The 25,601-nt window shown below is 38.6% G+C and overlaps 1 protein-coding gene across 3 annotated transcripts; it reads right to left on the reverse strand.

Moving 5' to 3' along the window:
• Nucleotides 1–233: 233 nt before the first annotated feature.
• LOC125225588 (U2 snRNP-associated SURP motif-containing protein) lies at nucleotides 234–25,601 on the reverse strand. 3 transcript variants are annotated; one of them, XM_048129359.1, is made up of 20 exons: nucleotides 25,477–25,601; nucleotides 25,262–25,378; nucleotides 23,864–23,957; nucleotides 22,260–22,446; nucleotides 21,588–21,756; nucleotides 20,909–21,074; nucleotides 19,128–19,291; nucleotides 18,053–18,118; nucleotides 17,921–17,964; nucleotides 17,043–17,263; nucleotides 15,882–15,993; nucleotides 15,570–15,675; nucleotides 14,712–14,848; nucleotides 14,101–14,293; nucleotides 8,988–9,153; nucleotides 5,976–6,141; nucleotides 5,261–5,450; nucleotides 4,625–4,713; nucleotides 3,809–3,880; nucleotides 234–1,157 (listed from the first exon to the last, which is right to left on the reverse strand). In XM_048129359.1, exons 1-20 carry the CDS (start codon nucleotides 25,480–25,482, stop codon nucleotides 1,013–1,015), a joined length of 2,610 nt encoding a protein of 869 aa, XP_047985316.1. In that variant the 5' UTR covers nucleotides 25,483–25,601; the 3' UTR covers nucleotides 234–1,012. The 3 variants fall into 3 exon arrangements, with proteins under 3 accessions (XP_047985316.1, XP_047985315.1, XP_047985314.1); XM_048129358.1 differs by having other exon boundaries at nucleotides 8,988–9,156; XM_048129357.1 differs by having other exon boundaries at nucleotides 8,988–9,165.

Below are 25,601 nucleotides of genomic sequence, written 5' to 3' on the forward strand. Positions count from 1 at the left end.
ATGAGTTTGTAATTTTAGAATATTATTATCTTTTGCTCAGTTTCATGGATCTTTTATTGTAAGCTCTCTACTTTGAACGAATTTTTACGTGTGAAATAATATTTAGCCGCAAAAATATTTGACAGTGTGATCGAATTATGTAAAACATCTTAGTATATTTTATTTACTTGTGATTGAACTTTTGTAAATGATTTCGAATTGTGTTTGTTTTAGGTGAAATGAGTAAACTGCAATCAAATTAAATGTTTATTTAAATAAAATTTTACAATCATAAGTTGTAATTTCATTTACCTTGACAACTTAGCATTACATGTAAGTATATTGAGCTAAACTGTTACAAAAATCCTCACACATACATCACATCATGCATAAAACACCATTCGCTCATTCATTCACCGACTTAGAAGTAAAAGATATCTCTAAGCAAACAAAGTGTGCTAGTTTCACATCGTAATAAAAATGCGTCGGTTTTTGGTGACTTTCGAAATGTCAAAACATAAATCACTTCTGCACACGATTTATTTTAATTCATCTTATATTTACAAATACACAGTGTATTCTTACAAAATGTTCAGCAGTTAGTAATCCCAATAAATCTGTCACTACCAACGGTACATCTCATGATTACTTCTTTTGAAAATACACATCCACCGTGAGTAACTATGTACGAGTACAAACTTGTTCTTAAAGCTTTAACATGAGTTTATTTTTGTTATCTACTCGATAGCGTAATCGTTACGGATAATTTATTTAATTTTTGGTTCTAGTGACTGTTTTGTGGTTATTCAGTTTCTCGACTTTAACCATCGAGTCATCATTAGTCAACTTCTTCACAGACAAACAGACAGGTCTTCTGATTTATGAATCCAGCCGCTACCGGCCCTCTTACGCGAGTTATTTAATCTGCACGCTATCGTTTTCTAAAACGTCGAAAACTTAGAGGCTCTTATTGGCATGCTGGTTATGTACTGTAGCTATTTATATCACCATCCTTTTCTGATACGTTAACCTTCTAATATTTATATTTGGAGTGCTTGGCGTGTTTTCTGTGGTGGTGCGAGGGTGGAGTGGCGGGCGAGCGGCGGCGGCGATGCTCGCGCTCGCGGCGCTCGCCCGAACGTTCGCGGTCGCGCGAGCGGGAACGGGACTTGCGGTCGCTGGAACAAATGTATATAACTTACTGTCGAATGTACATACATACATATAATCACGCCTGTATCCCATGGGATACAGGGTATGTATGAACTACTAAGTTTCAGTGCCACTCTTGGCAAAAAGGGGCTGAAAGAAATCCAAAATGTGACAACTGTGTGTGTGATGTGGAATGTATAGTATAAGAATCGCGAAATATGAAATCGATGCTGCCAGTGTTGGTCATGATAACCAATTGTTTAGTCTGTACCGTTTTAACCACCTTTTGAAACGATTTAATCTAAAGACTTATATTGACCGGGATATAGACCGTGATTCAGTGTTGGGCAAAACGTAATTGAATTACAAATTACAAATTGCAATTACAGAATGTAATTTCAATTATAACTTGAAATTACAGAAATGTAATTTCTAATTGAATTACGATTTTCACTAAATTACAAAATGTAATTTGCAATTCAATTACAAATTACATTTTGTAATTTTAATTGGTAATTCATTACTTTATGAAATTACAAATTACATTCACCTAGGAAAAAGATTTTCATTGTCCTAATATAGCATGCTACTAAGTATATTGTTTGTGGGTTTGTGTTTCAATATAATATTAGGTATTAAATTAGAAACATTTAAAAAAAATTAGTTCTTTTTTGTCATACTTGTTTAAGTTTTTTAGTACGTATTTTAGCTCTTACATTTTACTTCGGATGTGGGCTATTTACTAATTTCAATTTTGATAGTTTGTCAGACGATAACTTGTCTCCGATATTTATGAAATTCGGGACGATTACAGCTGAGGTGCACTCATTAAAAAATATACAGACAATCTAAAATTGAAAAAAATGTACCTAAGTACTTTTTAAATTCCATATTAATAATTTAAATTGTGTAGGTAATCGTAACTGTTTATTAAATAAATGTTTTAAACTACACTAATTGTTTTCCTTAACCATTTCAAGTGGGTAAATTGGGTATTTTTGTGTAAATATTGGGTTGGTAAGAAAGTAATGAGCGAATCATAACCAATATTGAAATTTTTATTTAATTTATTATTTTAATCATTTATCAAAAATATAACGGCCTTCGTAATCTACTACTTGTCTCCATCGTTCTGGTAAAGAATGAATAGCATCGGCGAAGAAGTTCTTAGGTTTAGATTCAAAAAACTCAGCTATGTATTGTCGTAGATGGGCTTGATCATCGAACTTTTTTTCATTCAAGGCATTGCTTAGCGATCTGAACAATGCGTAATCCGTAGGTGCCAAGTCTGGAGAGTACGGTGGATGAGGTATCACTTTCCAACCTAGCTCCAATAGCTTTAGCCGTGTCACTTTTGCAATGTGTGGGCGAGCATTGTCGTGTAAGAAAAAAACTTTAGCATGCTGTGGACGATTCTGAAAGATTTTTTGGTTTAAATTTTCAAGCTGATTACAGTATACTGATGCGGTAACAATCATTCCACTTGGTAGGAGTTCCCAGTGAATAATACCATGAATATCCCACCAAACGGACAGCATAACTTTTTTCGGGTGAGGCTCTGTTTTTGGTGCCTCTATTCCTTTTTCGTTTGGAGCTAGCCACTGACGTTTGCGTGTGTGATTTATATATAAGACCCATTTTTCATCTCCAGTGATAAGATGGTCCAACCAGTTGAATGTGCGGCGAAAAGACAGAAGTTGTATGCAGATATCGGCACGGCGGTTTAGTTGATCTCTATCAAGTTCGTGCGGTATCCAAACACTGTATTTGTAGTATTTTCCCAACTCGTGTAAATGTGTTTCTATGGTGACATGAGAGCAGCCTAACTCGGTAGTAAGAGTACGACTCGTTAGCCTCGGATCTCCTTCAATTAAGGTTTTTAATTTGGCTACATCAATCTTCACCGGTCGACCAGACTTAGGTTGATCTGATAATGAAAAGTCGCCACTACGAAACCGCTGGAACCATCGTTTCGCCGTGGCCTCAGACACAACTTCAGGAGCAACACGCTGACATATATTACGCACTGCTTCGGCGGCTGAATGGCCAGACTGAAATTCATATAGTAAGCAATGCCTTACATGCACTTTTAATTCGTCCATTTTCTTCCTTATATTAGCTCGGCGACAGCTAGTGAATGACTGACGAGAAACTGTGCGACTCGCCCTTTATATACTTTCGGCCATAGAAGATTCTAGAACTCTCTCAAAAATTTTATGTGGAATTCAATCGATCGCTCATTACTTTCTTACCAACCCAATAATAATCAAATTTACATAACGTAATTTCGTAATTCAAATTACAAATTAATTTAATTTCAATTATAAATTACCAAGTAATTTCAATTACATTAATTCAATTACGTACGTAATTAATAACAAGTAATTGCAATTTATATAATTTAATTTGTAATTCAATTACAAAATAATTGAATTATGCCCAACACTGCCGTGATTACCTTTTTGATTTTTGTCGAGCTCCCGATATTTCGACGCAGTTGCATGCATCATGATCACGGAAAACCGTGAATCACGCAAAACTCTTAATCGATTAGTACATGATGTTCTGATGTTGGACAGGACAAATCAAATATAAACACAGAAGTAGATTTTACACTTCCGACCCCATCTCATAGAATATTTATATAGATTATACAAGCCATAAATAAACAAAATACCTGTGCCGCGATCTCTTCACAGGTGGCGACAGGGATGCGTCGCGAGATTTTTTCGACTTTTTCGATGAAGTCCTGTAAAAGATCATATTGCAAATATAAACAAAAAGAATTTGTGCAAAATGCAAGGAGCAAACGAAGATATTGATGAGACATTTTCAATTGTGATATGATATGTATGTATATCATTGTCTCATATAAAAAATACAAAAATGAACGGAGTTGTATATTGTAACCTGACGAAGATAATTTTCTTTAGGCGATATTAAGTAATGAACGATACAATTCGTCAATGTTTATTTGTTAGACGAGCAATTTAGGGTAATCCACATTTTCAGGAGCCGGCGTGGTTAAGGCACCCGTCTGACTGAATAAGATGTGTGCAAAAGAAATAAGTTCTCGTCGAGATCGTATTAATGTTTTGATCCTTTACAAAATTATTAACAACATACCTACATTTTATTCTAAAAACGGTTTCATTAGGAGAGCATGTAGGCTTTATGATGAAAAATTCCACGAGTTAGCCGTTTTTCACGAAACACTAGGTAGCTTCAAACGATTATCTTTACAATGTCTTCAATAAGCATATTTGTATTAGATATTTTCACTTGTATTAACTTGTATCAATGATGTATACCGATACTACTCAGAAAGTAGAGAATATGTTGATTGTTATAACACTATTAACTAAAAATGCTTTGGCTAAGATAGTTGAATTAAGGAAACTGTAAGTCTACAATATTAGTACTTTACACTGTAACAATTGTCACAATATGAGACTGTTTCTTAAGAAATAAAATAAACAAATAAATAACTTACGAGTATGAGTCGTCTTCTGGCGACAGCCGCCGCCTCGGTGAGGGCGATTCTAGCGTTTCTTCTACCGCCTCTTTCGCTTCTCGGGACGCCTACAAAATAAAAAAAAATCAATACAATGAGTATGGTATTATGGCGCCGGCGGCGCACGGATGTCCCGCTTCTAACTCGCACGGATGTCGCTTCTAACTCGTCTACACTAGGCTAGTTTCCTACTAGTCAAATCTGCTTCTTTTCAAGAACTGTCAAAACGATTTCCTAATATGGAATTACTATGAAATACTGAGGAGTGACGTCACGATCAATTCATCTACTTTATATCTTTTTCTTTGACTTATTAAATAAAATTATGTTTAAACATAACTACTGTCCATATTTTGCTCCTAATTATGTGGTGCTTTATTTCGTGCACTGCATAAAATATTTTGTTTTAAGTATAGAAACTAGCCTACTCTACATACTTCAACACTTTGGCTTCGAAGTCTCAAATAATTAGGGCCCGCGCAGACGTGGCTTAGTATGAAAGTGCGCACACGAGGCAACGCAACTTTTCATACAAATACGAAAGTCGCCGAGCAACTGTTGCCTCCGTGTGCGCGGGCCTTTACGGGCCTTCAATATAACTATCGCTATAGTTACCTTCTTGATAAGCTTTCTCCGGTAGTGCTGCAGCTGTTGTTGCGGCGTGAGGCCGGGGCGGCGCGCGCGATGCCCGGCTTCCAACTCGTCCGCATACTTCAGCACTTTGACTTCGATGTCTCGGAGTACGGAGCGCTTTAGCGAGAGTTCTTCTGACATTGACGTGTTGGCGGTGCTGATGGTAGTGGGTCTAAAATGAGAAAAAGACAAGTTTCATTACAAATTACATGCATTAGACGGTACTAGAACTCGCATTTAGACGCCCATTTTATTACATTGCGGTATTTGATGGCTGTGCAAAATTGTATGTATGTAACCTCAACAACCCGCATGCGGGTTCGCACGCCGTCTAAAAGGGTGAAGACACATATATCAGACTCATAAGTCAGGTTTTAGTTGACCTGAAATGATGGAATGACATCACCTGTAGTGACACTGCAGTATGATAGTACTTTGAGAGATAGAGCGAGGGCTGAGCTGCCTCAGGCCAAGTATGTTTTACGCTTTCTTTCTTTCGATCGCGGATGAAACCCTCTAGGGAGGACGTGGGAACACTCTAGTGCTAATACTGACTTGATCGTCGGGGCTTCGCTGCTTTGGACTAAGTATCTCTAGCGAGTTACTCGCTTTCGGGTGAAGCTCCCTCCAAGCGGGTAGTCGCTAGTGGAACTACTGAAAGCTATCTTATTTTATTGTTTGTAAAAAGTATACTTACGTATCTGGCGGTATGGGAGAGATGGAAGGTGCAGGCGGGGGCTGCGCGGGTTCAGGCCACGTGTCTGTGGGCTCCACGCTCTCCCATTTGGAGGGGATGAAACCTCCGACTGGTCGGGATTTTTCTACTTCTAGCGGTACGCCGTCGATGTCTTCGTCTTCTTCCACTGGATAAGAAAGGAATAAGTTGTACACATGACGCATCGAAAACTAATCGAATGTGTGTCACGTAAAAGTTGTAGCATTTGATGGTATAACAATTGTGATACTAGTTTTATTACCTTGCGGTACTTGAACGTTTGTGCTCAATCGTATGTAATTTTACTTTGAAACGCAAGTAAATTCTATTCGCTACGAATTTGACGAAAATTTTTAGCGTATTGATCTATATTCAGGGGTAAAGTTATTTTTTCAAGAATATACTTAGTAGAAAAAAACTAAATAAGATCGAAGTTGATGATTTTTTGAGGCTCATAATTTAATATTTTGGTTTAATTTGAAATAAAATACGAGTAGTCATACTAGTTATGAGAAAAAAGCTGCACTTTTAGATGGAAGCAAGCCGCTTTGCATGGTGATAGTAGACGTCTTAGTAAACGATTTTTTCCGAGGATATCGAAATTTCATCCCTTAGGAAGCCGAGCGTAGCGAGGTGTTTTATGAAAATGAAAAAAATTCTATCTTTTTATTGTATCGTCCGATTTTGACAAAACGTATCTCAAATGAAAGGTATTGCTTTATGTAATTTAAAAAAATATATTATAAAAAAAGTAAGAAAAAAAATAAGAAAAGTAAATTTACGTCTCGCACTGAATAACTTCAAAGAATGACAGACAAAATGTACAATGTCGATATATGAGTTTTTTTAAATCAAAGACAGATAAATTCATAGTTGATAACTAAAGACCGCATCGAAATCGGATTAGCATTTTTTAAGATACAAGTTGCCAAAGTTGGGAAAATTTGCTTTATATGGCCACTTTGAAATTCCTTTGCCAGAAAGTCAGAAATAATATATTTTTCTTACACAGAAAAGTACATAGTGACAGTACAACTCAAAATAAAATAAAAAATTCCGAGGATATCATAATTTCATCCCTTAGGACGACGAGCGTAGCGGTCTGTTACGAAAACCGAAAAAAAAAATCTAATTTTTTTGTACGTCGTTCGATTTTGACAAAACATATTTCAATTGAAAGGTATTGCTTTATGTAACTTAAAAAAAAATATTGAAAAAAATTGGAAAAAAAATGTAAGAGTCTTTAAAAAAAAAACTTAAATTTTCGTATCACACTGAATAACTGCAAAAAAAGGTAGACACGATGTATAATATCGATATATGAACTTTAAAATTAAAGACAAATAGATTGATGATTATAAACTAAAAACCGAATCGAAATCGGATCAGTAGTTTTTAAGATACGAGTTGTCAAAGTTGGCTTAGTTTGTTTATATGGTCGCTTATAAATTCCTTAGCTAGAAAGTCAGAAACATTATATTTTTCTTACAGTTATAAGTATGCATTGGTAATAGACATCATATTAAACGATTATTTCCAAGGATATAAAAAAATCATCCCTTAGAAACCCTTAGAAAGACGATCCAATAAAAAAAACTGTTTTTTTTTTTGTTTTTCGTAACAGACCTCGCTACGCTCGGCTTTCTAAGAGGCGAAATTTTTATATCCTCGTAAAAAATTGTTTATTATGATGTCTATTATAAATGCATACTTCTAACTGTAAGAAAAATATAATGTTTCTGACTTTGTAGCTAAGGAATTTATAAGCGACCATATAAACAAACTAAGCCAACTTTGACAACTCGTATCTTCAAAACTACTGATCCGATTTCGATTCGGTTTTTAGTTTATAATCATGAATCTATTTGTCTTTAATTTTAAAAATTCATATATCGATATTATACATCGTGTCTACCGTTTTTTGCAGTTATTCAGTGTGATACGAAAATTTAAGTTTTTTTTAAAACAATCTTACATTTTTTTCCCAATTTTTTTCAATATTTTTTTTTAAGTTACATAAATCAATACCTTTCAATTGAAATATGTTTTGTCAAAATCGAACGACGTACAAAAAAATTAATTTTTTTTTCGGTTTTCGTAACAGACCTCGCTACGCTCGTCGTCCTAAGGGATGAAATTATGATATCCTCGGAATTTTTTATTTTATTTTGAGTTGTACTGTCACTATGTACTTTTCTGTGTAAGAAAAATATATTATTTCTGACATTCTGGCAAAGGAATTTCAAAGTGGCCATATAAAGCACATTTTCGCAACTTTGGCAACTTGTATCTTAAAAAATGCTAATCCGATTTCGATGCGGTCTTTAGTTTTCAACTATGAATTTATCTGTCTTTGATTTAAAAAAACTCATATATCGACATTGTACATTTTGTCTGTCATTCTTTAAAGTTATTCAGTGCGAGACGTAAATTTACTTTTTTTAATTTTCTTCTTACTTTTTTTATAATAATTTTTGTTTCAATTTTTTTTTAAATTACATAAAGCAATACCTTTTATTTGAGATACTTTTTGTCAAAATCGGACGATACAATAAAAAGATAGAATTTTTTTTATTTTTATAAAACACTTCGCTACGCTCAGTTTCCTAAGGGATGAAATTTCGATATCCTCGGAAAAAATCGTTTACTATGATGTCTACTATCACCATGCGAGGGGCCCATTTCTTAAAACTGAAAGTTACAAGTCACAAGCGGAAGTCTCTTTCCACTTTGTAGTAGTAGTGGTAAAATACTTTATTGTACCAGAAAATAATAAAATACACAAGAAAAAGAGGTTATCACTAGTACAAAGGCGAACTTATCCATATTTAGTCTCACGGGAGTTTTATAGTTAAAATTGCGAACTTATCTCTTTAATTTGTCGTATTAGACATCGATAACCACTCGTAAGTTGTAACTCGTAGCTTCGAGAAATGGGCCCCAGATGTATAATTAGCGGTGTTTGAAAGCTCCAAGTAATGTAATGTAAGTTACCCGGCACGCCGTCGATGTCGGCGGCGGGCGGCTGGCGTCCGGCGGCGAGGCGGCGCAGCGCGGCGCCGTCCAGCGGGCCCGCGCCGCCGCCGACCACGAGCCGCCGGATGCGGGCGACGAGCCGCCCGACCCCGTCCGACACGCCGTCTATGTTCTCCATCTCCACCTGCTGAATAAACTACTAATATTTCTACAAAATAATAGCCAAATTTGTATTGTATTTTATTGGAACACAGTATTGTTCCCGACTGGCTGAAGCGTGACGGACGCTTTATCCACAGATACGAGGGCCGTTTGATAAATACCCGTTTTTGGAAAAAAACAACATAGATTTTGATAAATGTATATTTATTTTTCTACATAGTCTCCTTCTGACTCTATACACTTCATCCAGTGGGATTCTAACTTTAATAAACCTTCCAAAAAATATGATTTTGGAAACTCGTCAAAATAGGCTTCTGTGGCTGCAATGACATCTTCATTGGACGTAAATCGCTTTCCGCCGAGACATTTTTTCAAATTTGGGAATAGGAAAAATTGCACGGAGCTAAATCAGGCGAATAGGGTGGATGAGGTAGCAATTCATACCGTAATTTTTCTAATTTTGCCGTTGCCATTCGGGACGAGTGAGCTGGTGCGTTGTCGTGGTGGAACAATAGTACATTACATCAGAGGCCGGGAAAATGAGGATTTCCGGCCAAGTGGGTATATACAGCCGAGCGAGCGTGCGAGCGAGGCCGGATAGGAATACGAGGCCGGGAATCCGTTTTCACGCCGAGGCATGTATAGTGCTTTTCTCAAACATACAATGAAATAAAAAAAAATGCTCTAAAGGACAATATTTTATTTATTAAGTGACAAAATACAAATACACTCAAACGTCAAGTGTGACAAGTATCCAGGTCACACAAAAATTAAAAAAAAAGTGACATGACAGTACTGACAGCTTACTTAAAAAAGTTACTTTGCAGGCCTAGGCCTAAAAATAATATGAAATTCCTTTACAGTCCTCTCGAGTTGTTGCGCCCAAAAAGCGATACTTCCCAGCCCATTTTAAGGAACGTAAAGACAATATTTCATTGCATGTTTGAGAAAAATCTTTTTCCTTAAGTGGGGTCTTTTTTTTTCTTAAAATAGCATCAAATTCTCCCAATAAATCTGCGTAATATTGCCCGGTTATGGTTTTTCCTTTTTGTAAACAGTCAGTATGTATAGTCTCTTGCGAATCCCAAAAAATGGTGGGCATTACTTTTCCGGGGAGATGGGACGATCTTTGCTTCCTTTGGAGTCGATTCACCGCTTAAAATCCACTGTTTAGACTGTTCTTTGTTTTCTGGAGTATAGTTGTGAATGTGTGTAAAACTCCTCGTTCAGAGAATTAGTGTTTTTAGCTCAAAAGAGATGTATCAGGGCCATTGTAGGAATATATCCCCCACAAAGCTGTCAACCACACTTCATATCACTGCAATTGCTGACTTTTCCCTGTTTGTACATATTTGAATGTTGTTTATTTGTCAAAAATAATCCTAATTTGTTTGAATTTAGAAGGGCACCGTTAAGGTTAAATTTCCGCCCGAGAAAACCAGAAATAGACATAAGTAGAAGCAACACTGCCCTAATGCAAAAGAATATTCTAGTCATGGGACCGAAATTGTTTAATAAACTTCCTGAAGCATGGCAAAGCTTACCTGCAAGTAGGTTCAAGGGTGTGCTGTACATGTTTCTTTGTAATAAATGCTACTATAACCATAGCTGGGCACCGTTAATCAAATAGTTAACTTCGATAATCGTTAATCCGTTACTAAAAAAGTTAACTTCGTTAATCGTTAAAGCGATACATTTTGACAAATTTAACGTAAGTTAAAGTTAATCGATACTCCGTTAACACGTGAAAAAAAATGAATTTTACTGTAGATATTTAGTTGTATCAGTCAGTAATCCACTATAATGTATTATATTACTTAAGTACAGCAGGAAGTACCTCTCGGTTACCTCACAGTTTACCGCCTGTCAAAAACTCGAAAAGTCGACCTGTCATATTTCACTCATTCAAGCATAGTACGCGTACGGAAGGTCAGATGGCAGTCGCTTTCGTAAAAACTAGTGCCTACGTCAAATCTTGGGATTAGTTGTCAAAGCGGACCTCAGGCTCCCATGAGCCGTGGCAATATGCCGGGATAACGAAAGGAGGATGATGATGATGACAAGCATGGTACGCGTTCACGTACACGAGCTTAGACTGTGTGCTAGGAACGCGCCTCTTTCATATAACCGCCAGAGTCCGACGTGTGACACCGGCAAATCCTAAAATTTTCCGTACTTCGGGCTTTTATAGTAGCGTTCAGGGGATCGATTTTTGAATTTCGAGCGCACGAATTCGCCGTTCGAAAGTCTGTGGAAAACGACGTAAATGCTATTTTTGAAAAAGGCCGGCTAGTAATTTTAAAACTAGTGGCACAGTATAATATAATAAATAGTATTATCGTACAGTATGGCCACTCCCGCTCCCCGCTGAAAGTGCCGCGCACCCCCTCTCGGTTACCTCACAGTTACCGCCTGTCAAAAACGCGAACCGTCAACCTGTCATATCTCACTCATACAAGCATGGTACGCGTTCACCTACACGAGCTTAGACTGTGTGCTAGGAACGCGCCTCTTTCATATATTTGATCGCCAGTGTCCGAGATGTGCTAATGGTAATGACCACTAGTATTCGAATATGTTAGTAGAATTTAGATCGCTAGTAGTAGAGATATTATTGAACGAATTTCACGAAATCGAATGGCCGAGATTCAAAAATTGGCCCCCAGGACGTGTTTTTCGCAGCGCAGATGGCGCCTGCTCTGCTGGATTAACGATTAACGGACTCGGAGAAATTTAACGGAAGTTAACGAGTCCGTTAACAATTTTTAAAGTTAACTTAAAAGTTAATCCGTTAATCGAAATGTTAACTTCGTTAATTAACGATTAACGGATTAACGAGTTAATGCCCAGCTATGACTATAACGTTAATGAATTTTTAGATGATGAATGTATAACTTTGACATAAATACCATATTTTTTCTGATTTTTCCCTGACATTGCTTGTGTACTTTGAATATAAATTATTTAATGTAAATATTATGTAAATGTATTTAGTATAAGGTAATTATTTTACGATCTGCTTTGTAAATATATTGCCAAATTATATTTCGTACGCCTACACGGCTCATCATGGCTGATATAAATAATATAACATATTGTCATGATTTGATTGATTGATTGATTGAATCCACGTGTCATCCACAGTCACAAAACGCCGAAGAAATTCATTTGGATTACTATTAGACTTGGCTAGACATTGCTCCGAAGTAATTTTTCGAGTAAGCTTTTGTTCCCCTGTGAGCAAACGCGGCACCCATCTCACGGAAACCTTCTTCATCTCTAATTTGTTTTCTAAAATGTTTTGTACAAGCTCTTTTGAAACGTTAACAATGTCAACAATTTCTCTAAGCTTTATTCGGCGATCGGCCAATACGATATATTCAATTTTCTGGACCATATCTTCGGTGGTAGCCTCAATAGGATGGCCTGGACGGTCTTCATTAAAAATGGATGTCCTGCTCCGCTTAAATTCATTAAACCAACATCTGATGGTTGTCATACAAGGCGTGTTATCCTTGTAAACAGATTGCATCCGCATTTTAATCTCATCACATATTTTTCCTTCCAAAAACAGAAAACGAATCACAGAACGATATTGCTCTTTCTCCATTTTGCCAATTACAATCGAATGCTTGACAGCATTCAATAGCCGTTACACGAAAAAAAAAAAGCTGTGACTTTTTTTTCATTTTTCTCGACCATAAAGGATGTCTTAAAACAGCCATATACATATTTTCAGCCAGTGATAAAAATAACTTTTGAATACGGGTACTTGTCAAACAGCCCTCGTAAGTGATAAAATTATAAGCATGATACGCCGGCTGTAGTGATTTCTACTCGACGATAATAGTGCAATAAAAAAAGTTACGACCAAAGATATAGTTTTGACGTTTAGGAAAAGTATGTTAACATAATAGAATATTAAAAGTATGTTAACATAACATAAAAGAATGGTAAAAGAAGGCTGACAAAGCATATAAAATGCATATAAAGCATATAATAATGTTACTAGTTTAGTTTGCATGTAACTCTTTTACTGTTTTTTGTTTTAATTTTTTTTTTGGATGTTAAATTGTCAATGCCATGTATGTTGTGGGTATGAATAAAGAATATATCTATCTATCTATCTATCTATCTATCTATCATATGAGGATAAAATAGAAGCGAGAATTTAAAGAGATAAACGTCGGCAGAATTTCTTTGATCAAATCTAGAAATCCTAAATAAAGAACAATTTAACAGCATCAACAAGAGAGTGTTCACATCAGCAGTAAAAAAAAACAAAAATCCTCAGTACGAGTACCTTGTCCGTGGACCGTCCGCGGAAGGCGTCGCTAGCGGCCAGTAACAGGTCCGCCGGGTACACGGCCCAGTCGGCCCAAGCCTGCAGGATCCGTGTAACGCGCGCGCGGAACCCTTCCTGCTGCAGACGGGAGTAAGAGAAGCGCTAACTAGGATATGAGTACCTTGTCCGTGGTCCGTCCGCGGAAGGCGTCGCTAGCGGCCAGTAACAGGTCCGCCGGGTACACGGCCCAGTCGGCCCAAGCCTGCAGGATCCGTGTAACGCGCGCGCGGAACCCTTCCTGCTGCAGACGGGAGTAAGAGAAGCGCTAACTAGGATAGAAGCGCTAACTAGGATATAAGTACCTTGTCCGTGGTCCGTCCGCGGAAGGCGTCGCTAGCGGCCAGTAACAGGTCCGCCGGGTACACGGCCCAGTCGGCCCAAGCCTGCAGGATCCGTGTAACGCGCGCGCGGAACCCTTCCTGCTGCAGACGGGAGTAAGAGAAGCGCTAACTAGAGTATGAGTACCTTGTCCGTGGTCCGTCCGCGGAAGGCATCACTAGCGGCTAGTAACAGGTCCGCCGGGTACACGGCCCAGTCGGCCCAAGCCTGCAGGATCCATGTCACTCGCGCGCGGAACCTTTCCTGCTGCAGCCGAGAGTAAGAGAAGCGCTAGGGTATAAGTACCTTGTCCGTGGTCCGTCCGCGGAAAGCGTCGCTAGCAGCTAGTAGTAAGTCAGCCGGGTACACGGCCCAGTCGGCCCAAGCCTGCAGGATCCGTGTAACGCGCGCGCGGAACCCTTCCTGCTGTAAGCGGGAAGGCATGCGCGACCAGGCGAGATGGCAGTCGCGCATTACTTCGAGGAGGCGAGATTGGATTCTGAAAAAAAATAAAGCTGTTAATATTTGTATTATTAGGAATAGTTGCAACGACCACAGTTAACAGAAATTCCCATACAAAACAAGTTACGAAAGCTAAAGTTGGTAACGGACGATTTGGTGCAATCGATGCTTGGTGCAGCCGCTACATAACTTTCGCGGCGTCATTCCCCGAAACGCATAATTTAGATTTCGATACGAAACGCGAATTTTCTGAAAGTGGTCATGTTTTAATGGTGATAACGCCTGTTATCTCCAATAGTTACCTACTTATTATTTACTTTAGTCTGATTATGATTTACTTACTTTTAGCCTATTTGCTTCATTATTTTTACAAAGATGGTTCCATACTATTGTACAATCGTATACAACTATCCCACAATATACTATTTTAGAGTTAAAACAATGAGATAACTTACGCGCTCCTAAACGCACTAGCATTGGTCAGTTTCGCTTGCGCGTTGTGCAGTATATCGGACAGCAGGTACAGTCTGGCGACGCGCTTGTGCGGCGCCGTGTGCTCGCCGGTCAGCGATTCAGCCAGGCATTGCGTCACCTGCAACATCGTATGTACAGAATTCCATCCCTCAACGAAGTTCCTTTTTATGAAGGGAAATGAGCAGACGAATCGCCTGATAAATGAATAGGCCAATTTTTTTCAATTTTTTTTTCAATTTTATTACTATTATGTATCTGGGAGAAGCAAGCCGCCGACCGCCCTGTGTGGAGATCTTTTGTTATAACTGGATATCCGACGGGATACTTATAATTGTAAATGTTGCTCATGGTCGGATAGTATACATTGTATAATGCACCGTACGAACTAAATACAAAGTTCATTTTAACCAGTTCGTACAAGGTCGTTCATTCTCGTCAACTTCACATGTGAATTACAATAAATAAATACGCCAACATTAACTCAAAACTAATAAAATACAGAGCTTTCAGAAGGACATTTTAGAAAGAAATAAAGACAGACTACAAGTAAATCTGTAAGACAGGTACTGCCAGGTTAATTTTACGATAACGTGCGATTTTTCCCGAAAACCGAAGCTTTACTCACTTCGCTGGCTCAGCGACCCGAAGTGGACCTTGGCCTCTGACACTAGACTCCGGTATTCGCTCCTATCCTGTGCGATCTGCCACTCAGTCGCTCGGTCCACAGGTGTTTCTTGACCTCATCGAGCCATCGATACCTGGGCCCTTCCGGTCGGCCTGTTTTCGGTAGATCACCACAGGTAAGCTCTTTTGAGGTGATAAGATGTGATAGGACATACCTCGCCGGCTGCTTCTGCGTGCTCGAGGCACCACGCCATGGCTTCCCCGATGGCCGAGCGCGTGGGAGTCAGCCCGCGGATTAGTTCTTCCAGCCGATCGCGTTGGCTGTAGAAAAAATACATAAGATTATGGTTGTTAGTCGAAAACAACATGCAAGATGGATTTTAATAGGGTACGAAGCTTTCATTGTAATATCACAATTTCATTTTCTGTAACCCCTTTAGTGATAAGAGTGACACTGAAACTTGAGCAGTTTCATGTGCACTACCTACCCTTTTTGGAAATACAGGCGTGAGTTTGTGTATCCTTACTTATTAGACAGCGTCCCTCGTATGTTCTCTTTAGATTCGTCCTCGTCGACTAACTCGTCCGGCATGCCCGCAGTATACAGGTTCATGACCGGGGGACGCCATACTGAACCGCCTGCAGAAAAATATAAAGTTTAGAGAAAGGACACTGGTAGCTTAGTTGGAGCCAAACCCGAAACTGTGGAATAGGGACATTCGTTAGTTGCATCAACAGGGTTATGATGCTTGCAATTTTATCAACTACCTCAGACTGGGATAGATAATTGTTGGAAGGCCTTAGTTCAGTCAGTATAATAAAGAGTGCCGTATAATAGAGTCTCGGTTACCTCACAGTTACCGCCTGTCAAAAATGCGAACAATCGACCTGACATATTTCACTCATACAAGCAATGGTACGCGTTCACCTACCCGAGCTTAGTCTGTGTGCTAGGAACGCACCTCTTATTTGATCGCCAGTGTCCGAGGTGTGGTTCAGCAGTGAGTGATGATGATAAAAGAAGGGGGAGAACGAAAGAGAGCCTTAAAACATGCGGAAGACGTTCTGTGCAGTATGAGATGTAGTGGGTAGGTAGGGCGAGTGAACATAAAGAACATATACACTAGGGATGTCACGAATGTCGCATGTGTCACATTCGCGAATGCGAATATTCAGAATGCGAATGTGCGAATGCGAATATCGCTGAATTTCATAAAAACCAAGCAATCACCAACAACCTAGGTAGCTAGGTAAAAATGCTTACTATTGGTCAAAATGCCGAGTACGAACTTCACGCCGTACGAATTTGAGCTATCTGCGCATGCGCGAGTCGCAAGTCGACAAGTAGCAATTAGAGCGGCCGGCGCGGGCGAGGAACAAGCTGCGACTTGCACATATTCGCATTCGCAAAACATTCGCATCGTTTGAAGCGAATGCGAATGTCAATGCAAATGTTTATAAGAATACGAATCTTTCGCATATGCGAATGCGAATGCAAATATTCGTAACATCCCTAATATACACATACAAAACACACATATACATACATATACATATACATATATATAGAAGGGGAAGCGAGGAGGGCTGGAGGGTGTGCAATATAAAGAGTGGGAACGATCGAGGTGTAAATCATACAGAAGGGGGAGGGGGAGATCGGAATGATAGAAAGGAAAAGATCACTATACCTTTGAACATCCTAAAGTCATTATTAGTCCACTGTTTAGGCGAGTCACCCTGCAGCATAGAGAACAACTTCCATCGATAGTAGACGTGTGCCGGGGACTGGTTCTCGAACAGGAACCGGAAGAACGGGTTGTTCATCTCCTTGTTCATGATGATGGCTTCGAACATGGGACCCTCGCGGATCACGAACTCGACCATGCGGTGGATTAGCATTAGGATGTTTCTGTGGAAGAAACATAAACGCGTATTGCCTACTGTACTGTTATTTTCCATTTTTTTTTTTATTTAGATGTGTGGTGTGTGTGTATGGTAGACAAGTATAAGTATGAACACGCCGTAACTGGAAGTGAATTTAGATCTTAAGCTTAAGCCTTAAGCTTTACTATCATTAGACTGATTCCCTGGAAATAGTTATTTGTTATACAAAGGGGCAAAGTTGTATTTTAACGCCGAGTGTGGAATTGAAAAACGAGCAAGTGAAAGGATTCTATAGTTGAACCACGAGCGAAGCGAGTGGTTCGAGAATAGAATCCTGAATTTGCGAGCTTTTTAGCACCCGAGTGCAACACAAAACTTTTTCCCTCACTACAGCGAGGAAACTACAACGCAAAAAATGCGTTTATCACTGCTTCCAGTAGTTCCACAGGTGGTAAATCATCCTTATTACTAGATTCACCTACTTTTATCAATTTTAAAGCAGTTTATTTGTCTTTATTCAAGGTCAAATTACTTTTATTTATTTTTTAATTTAAAACACGTGTTTCCGAGCTAGTGAGGGGAAAAAATATTTGAAACCTATTTGTTTGTTTCTTCGACTAAACAAAGTGAAAAAAAAAGCTACAAGTAAAAATTGCTAAAATATATTTAGTACTACCCTTACCTTTCAGTTGGAATCACTACTTTGACTATCGACTGTGAAAGTATCTGGAAAATAAATAGTTAATTTTAGTAAAATTAAGTAAACATCATTTCTCATTTTACATCACACTGTACCTATTAGAATAACTCATACCTCCTCGTAGGCCTTCCTATCGTCCGGGTCGCTCGGGTAATACTCGCCCGGCCGCACTCGTGGTATCTGCAACAAATTCAACCCATACAAAATTAATACAGGCCCATACAGCCGAGAAAGTGTAAACAAATCTAGTATATGGGCATTTTCAGAATTTGGGACACCCCAATTAGCGTAAGTTGTTAACAAAAATTAACTCACTGTCAGTTTTGTGATGACAATTAAGCATAAAATCTGTCTACAAATTTACTTTTTTCACATTCTGAAAGTAGATTATCGCTTATAGTTTCTGTAATTAACACAAAAACAATATTTTCCCAAATTCTGAAAATTCATTATGAGTTGCAGATTTCAGGATTTGGATTCATTTTCGGATTGTCACAAAATCCTACTCAACTCGCTTGCGATATTAGACACATTATAAGTACCTACATACAATTGTATTAAAATTAATCCAAATTTCAGTTATTTAAACAAATTTAGAGTTTCTAGCGAGCTAAAAGAACGTCGTAAAAGACATTACTTGATTCTAAATAATTTTTGTTTTTTTGTTCAGAAGTTTAGGCATTTAAGAGCAAGCCGAAGATCGGCAAAGGCTGGCAGGGGGTTTATAGAGTAAGACTGCTCCAACCTTGTTGGCCCTGTGTTTAGGGGGTTGCGCGTTGACACGGCGTTTGTAGAGACGGCGGGATGTAGATGGGCACCGGTGATATCGCTCCAGCTTGCCTGCATAGTCTACAATCTACATACCTTGTTGGCTGTCTTTAGGTGGCTGTCCACTGCACGGTAAGTCGGGGTGGCTATTACAGCGTCCGTAGCAAAGGCTGGTGTATTCTCTCTGGCTACATACCTTGTTGGCTCTGTGTTCAGGCGGTTGCACGCTAAACGGCAATCCGGGTTGACTATTACAGCGTCTGAAGAGAGGATGGGATATAGAACACTGGTGTAATTTCTCCAGCTTGACTACATACCTTGTTGGCCCTGTTTAGACGGCCGTGCGTTGAACGGCAAGCCGATGCGGCTAGCACAGAGTCTTTAGCGAAGGACACTGTAATCACTCCAGCTAGCTACATACCTTGTTGGCTCTATGTTTGGGGGGTTGAGCGTTAAACGGCAGGCCGGAGGGAGGCGGCGGTTGACACGGCGTTTGTAGAGACGGCGGAATGTAGATGGGAACCGGTGGTATCACCACGGCTTTACCCCACCCCAGTTTCATCTCGTAGCTCATTATCTCCTTGCCTGTGACAACAGATTTCTTTATGGCTCATAATCAGTTAAACTTTTTAACAAGAGTAATAAAACCCGATATCAAAGACTTATGCTTCACGGGAGGAAGCATAAGTCTTTGTTATCGGATCTATCTATCGGATATCTTTGTAAGGCGCGGAGACTGGCTAAGGTTCGAGGGTCACTCGGTGTACTCGGCCCTAAATTGTACAACTGCCTTCCAGCTGACACGATAAACGCGCCTAGTGATGCAGTCTTTAAAAATAAACTCAAAACCATCTTGCTGAACATGACGTGTTATACAGTCGATTAATACTTTGAACGGATTTCATTGCCCCACTCATAGTAGTAAACAAAATAGAATTTAAAAATATTAATTATGTTTTATAATAATAACTCATAATGTTTTTAATATGTAGATTTATAACTATTTGACATGTAAAAATGTATTACTTTTTACCAATAAATGTCTTAGTCTGAGTCTGAGTAAGAAAATCGAAATATAAATGGTTCTATGTGATGTGTCTTGGTTTAGAAAAAAAAAAGGAAAAACCAGCGAGCAAATAAACCTTGACCAAAAAACGCGACGCCTCATAAACGCGACGACGAAACAGTTGCGGCCGCGGGCCTTCTCTTCATCCGAGCGAGGCCACATCATCTTGATACGTGGCATCGTCCCCTAGCAACTAAACCCTACCTACTACTGTTATCATTAGCTATCATCATCACAAGTACGCTATATTCTGTATATTCTGTCAGTGTCAAACAAGTCTGTCAGTAATAATTAATAAGAACTAAATAAATAAATATAAAGTCCCTATAGGTAAAGGCTTGTGTTTACTCAGACAACGATAGCACCCTAAAGAAAGGATCCATATAGAACAAATATCTCTGCTCATCACACAAATAAATTTTACCGGGATTCGAACCCGGGACTGACAGACAGGGTCACTACCGACAGGCCAAACCGGTCGTCAAAATAGCATATAGTTTTCTTTGTTCTTATTTACCGTTAGACATGGTTGACAGAGTATAGTTATACTTGTCTCACCGTTAATACACCGCAGAGCTTTCTCACTATAGGGATGACGACTACATTAAAAAAATGGCATTCTGTTTAGTCGTCTAAAAATACTGAAGACATATTTTACGCTTTATCTAATGCATGAAAAAATACAAAGATACAGGGCATCAAAGTTCCGGAGTGGGGGCTTGTGACGTCACTGCTAGGTAAAAATTGTACCTAGGCGTGACGTTACGCAGAACTTCAACGCACTGTACTGTCGTCATTTTTCGTTTACGAGAAAAAAAAAAAAATATGTCAAAATTTTTTGATGATCTAACTGCCGGACTAAAAAATTTTTTTTAGTCGTCTCGCCTATTGCTTGATACTTGCTAGTGGTCCATAACAGCCAAATAACTTTTTTTTTTATGGGATAGGAGGCAAACGAGCAGACAGGTCACCAGAGGTGTTGGAGGTGCGTTGCCAGCCTTTAAGATGGGTGTACGCTCTTTTCTTGAAGATTTGAAGGTCGTATCGGTCCGGAAATACCGCAGGCGACAATTCATCCACTCTATGGTATGTTCTGTTATCCCAAGTACTCTAGTTATATTAGTTGTTTGTCTCACCGTTGATACATCGCAGAGCTCGTTCGCCGTCGCGACGGCTCATGAAGGCAACGAAGCCACAGTTACGGCCGCGAGCTTTCTCCTCGTCCGAGCGAGGCCACATGATCTTGATACTTGCTAGCGGCCCGTAGCGACCAAAGATCTCCATTAGTTGCTGCTCTGTTATCTGCAAGGGAATGTTACGATGAGAGTCTAACCTCGTTCAAAATTATAGATGGTGTATTACAATATTTATCTAAAATGAAACACTCAAATTTTAGAGAAATCATTAAATTGTCAGTCGCATCTGTAAGTCTTGTCTGTCCTGTCTGTGATTAAAATATATAATACTAGCTTTTGCCCGCGGCTTCGCTGGCATTAGAAAAAGACAAAAAGTAGCCTATGTCACTCTACATCCCTACAACAATCTCCACTTAAAACATCACGTCAACTCGTCGCTCCGATTTGCCGTGAAAGACGGACAAACAAACAGACACACACACACACTTTCCCATTTATAATATTAGTATGGATGATAAAAAAGAATCTTGATCAAAAACCTATAGATAGACCAATATATTTTTTTTACAGAACAGAAAGAACAACTGTGTCTTTGATCAAACAACTTACTGTACTCGTTATTTGTTGTGACAGTTTAATAAATGGCTGATTTGTCAGTCAAACACCAGGGGAACTTTACCTTAGGATTGAGGTTGCCCAGGTACAAATTGGTTGTATTGGGATCTCCGGTATCGTAAGAGCCGACGTCGGGCAGGAGCTCCAGCGACGCCGGTTCGGCCCCCACGGGAGCACCCCTTTCTCGCAGTACATTCTTGTATTTGTGCCGTTCTGAACGCTCCTCTTGGATCCTTGGATGAGATATTAATAAAAATTTAAAGCATATTTATAATCAAAGTTTTGAAAGGTAGATTGTTTTGTATGTGCTCTGCCTACCCCTTCATGGGATACAGGCGTGATTGTATGTATGTATTTGCTAAGCTAAACTTATAATAGAGCTTTATCATAATATAACACTTGTTCCTTTGGAACACTATAACTATAGCAGCCTGTCTTATTTCCTTCAGCCCAGAAGGATTTTTCCTTTACCATACACTAACTGGTTAATAGTTAATTATTTTAAGGATAATCATTTCCAGGTAAGGAACCAGGTACATCAAATCGGTGACTTAACCGAGTCAGAGGTTAGCTGGAAGAAATCCCTTAAAGGGATAAGTTCGCCTTTGTACTGTCTATCCTGTGTCATATTTGTGTTTTGTGTTTTGTACAATAAAGAGTTTACACATACATACATACATACATACATACATAATCAGTGGTAAAGTGTTATAATAAAAAAAGTTAAAAATCTTACATTCTCAACTCCTCCTTAAACAGTTCAAGATTGCTCTTCTTTTTATCCTTGCTCTGCTTGGCCCGGAGCCTGGTCTGCTCGCTGGAGCGCTGCGCCAGGCTGCGCACCACTTCCTCGGCGCTGGGCCGCTTGTCCTCAAACCTCGAGGTCGGCTTGTAGAGCTTACCTCGCTCCGAAGTGTCTTCCTCTGAAAATTTACAAATATTATAGACGTTAAACTTTTATGAGACATATTCAAATATTTAATGAATCTACGGTTGTACTCACGTTATTATATCTGACGACATGTCGCACCAGTAGCGATATAATTATGTGACTACAACCATAGATTCATTAAATTTTTACAAATATTATTTATTATTATTTGCTAATGCACAGGCAGCTTAAAGCTGATACGTGCACGTCAATGTCCTGATGCACTTGTGTTTTGTCCATTCAATAAATATTTGTCTAGTCTGTTTTTAAAAGAGTTCACTGTAGGTGCACTGATTACGGTTTCGGGCAAACTGTTCCACACTCTCACTACGCGGTTAGACAAGAAGTGACGTCTAGGGTTGCTACTACTCTGTGTCCGTGTCAACTTCAGGGAATGTCCTCCCAGTCTGTCACACACACTCCGAGTGAAAATGTCACTTAATGAAGGTACATTATAGTGTCCTGTGAGTATTTTGTACGTTTCTATTAAGTCGCCGCGTTGTCTTCGTTGCTCCAAGGTTGTCATACCCAATTATGTTACAAAATTTCCACAAAAACCCAAAACTTTTGTGTGAAACCGCTGCTCTTTAGACCTGAAATTGTGGCTCACCACATGTGTGTGTGAATATGTGTGCGTGTGCTGTTAAGCGCGCTGTGATTGGCCGTTTCAAGGACGGCGGATGCCCACAAAAAACTGACGCGTATATAAAAAAACACATGAATTTGTTTTGTTTTTAACAAAAGGCTCTTTTATATTAGAATAGAATAGAATAGAAATCGTTTATTCGTGGTAAATTACAATAGGTATTAAAAATACAAACATTTAATTATTAAAACATAATATAAAAATTATCGTTTACCACGAAATGGACCCGAGTCGTCTTGTCAGCATAATGCTAACCATACAGTCAGCGCTGGTCTTCCGGCAACACCATTTGTGGGCCACGGACGCAAATATTAGGGACACAGAACAAGTCTTGCTTAGAAACAGTCTCAGGCAATGGCAATGGATCTCTTGAAAAATGTACAATCCCCTGTGCTAGACAAATTTATCACACAACCAAAGACCAAATATTACATACACAAGATTTTGCAGACCGGTCTGGCCTAGTGGTTAGTGACCCTGCCTGCTAAGCCGTGGTCCCGGGGTCGAATCCCAGTAAGGGCATTTATTTGTGTGATGAGCACAGATATTTGTTCCTGAGTTATGGATGTTTTCTATCTAAGTATTATTTGTATATATATATATATATTGTTGCCTGAGTACCCACAACACAAGCCTTCTTGAGCTTACTGTGGGACTCAGTCAATCTGTGTAAGATAGTCCTTTAATTTAATAATATTACAAGAAGTTTGTAGAATAAACATGCCTTAGATTTATGGTATTTCTCTTATAAATAGAAACTCACTTCTAGCACCAGCATCGTAAGTTCCAGCTTTTACCCAAACCTTTGAGGTAGTGCTGGGCGCCTCTTGAAATGTCTCCACAAACTCTTTAAACACCTGCAAATACATAACATTTAAATAAATATTGTCTGAAACTCTTACACTGGGGAAATAGGCAACCTGACTGTACTTACCATAAATTATTTTATAGAAAACAGGGACAGAAGTTATTTTTAACTCCAATTTATATTTTATAAATCAGATAGAAATATATAAAGAAAATCTGTTGACAATAACATCACTCAATTCGATTACATATTAATTCCTTTTTTTTATTATACGGTCCGCCTGATGGAAAGCGATTACCGTAACCTATGGACGCCTGCAACTCAAGGGGTGTCACATGCGCGTTGCCGACCCATTAGAAACTTGTACACTCCTTTTTTGAACTCTGTAGTATATTTTTTTTTTCTCCGTCATGGCTTTTACTCCTCGCTAATTTAAGCGGGGTGAATTCTGCCAATGTCGAGGTGAAGACTTTTGACTTTTTTTTTTTTACGAGAGTGTTCGGTGAAATTTTGATAATGTTTTTGGAAGGATAGGTTGGGAACCTAAAACGAAAAAAAATTGGTTGTCTGTAAAGTCGGTTTACGGACGGTAGTTTAACGTGATAACGTCAAACATTACAGTAGTATAGACAGGGGCGGTCAGAGTATAGCAAAAGGGGCCCGATTCTGGGACTTTTTTCACGTTTTTTTATTTATTTATTTATTAAAAATACACAAAAGTTAACAGTATTTCACCAAAGCACTTATGTGGTAATATAATTATGTACATGTTAAATTGACATAAATAAAAGCAAACACACTTAAAAGTTAAACTATGGTTATTACATTAATCACCTAAGGCTGTAGTATATTAGCAAGTTGTTCAAAATTGTTTTGACAGTTCTTGAAAAGAAGCTTATTTGACTAGGAGGAAAGTAGGCTACTGTGGAGCAAAGGCCTACAATTTATATTCTTATTTACAAACTTAACACAGACCACAGAAAGTGCGTGTACAGTGAGCTGCAACATCAAATGGAGAAATTATGAATGAATGAAGTCATTCATAAATTCACTATGCACTTGCAGCTCACTCAAATCTTTGTATTGAATCGGCTTCCTAACAGAGAAGAAAAGAAGATTGAATTGGCAAAGAATATCATTGTCTGTGAAAAATTTAAACTGATTTACAGGCATTTGATTAGAAAGTCAGTTTGAAGTACACCAGGATATATTTTATTTGTCAATTTGCAGTTATTTTTTGTATAATATACAAAATTTTATCCTAGAACCTAAACATAGTAAACCACAAAAAAAACGTTTGATATCTTGTATCTGATATTCAGCCCGAAAAACATCCCAATAGTTGAAACTTACATGAGCAGCAGCTTCCTCTTCTTCCTTTTTCCGTAATTCTTCTAGCTCTTTCTTTGACAGATTTCTGGATCCCATTGAGCCAGCAGAGAACGCTTGCAACTTCTGCTCCGGTATTTTCTAAAAATATTGGGGACAACGTAAACACATTTGTAAATCGGCGATTAGAGGGTAACAGAGCACGGTAATTCTTCTACTTTTAATAATTAAAAACAAACCTTCATGATGCCATGAACGTGAAGCAGATTTCTTAATAAAAAATTATAACTAAAAACAATAGTTCATTTATTTAAATTGAGGAAAATATCACTGTTTTGTCTTATAACCTCAATTTTCTACAATT

Source organism: Leguminivora glycinivorella, chromosome 4 (assembly GCF_023078275.1).
Source record: "Leguminivora glycinivorella isolate SPB_JAAS2020 chromosome 4, LegGlyc_1.1, whole genome shotgun sequence".
NCBI classification, from domain to species: domain Eukaryota; kingdom Metazoa; phylum Arthropoda; class Insecta; order Lepidoptera; family Tortricidae; genus Leguminivora; species Leguminivora glycinivorella.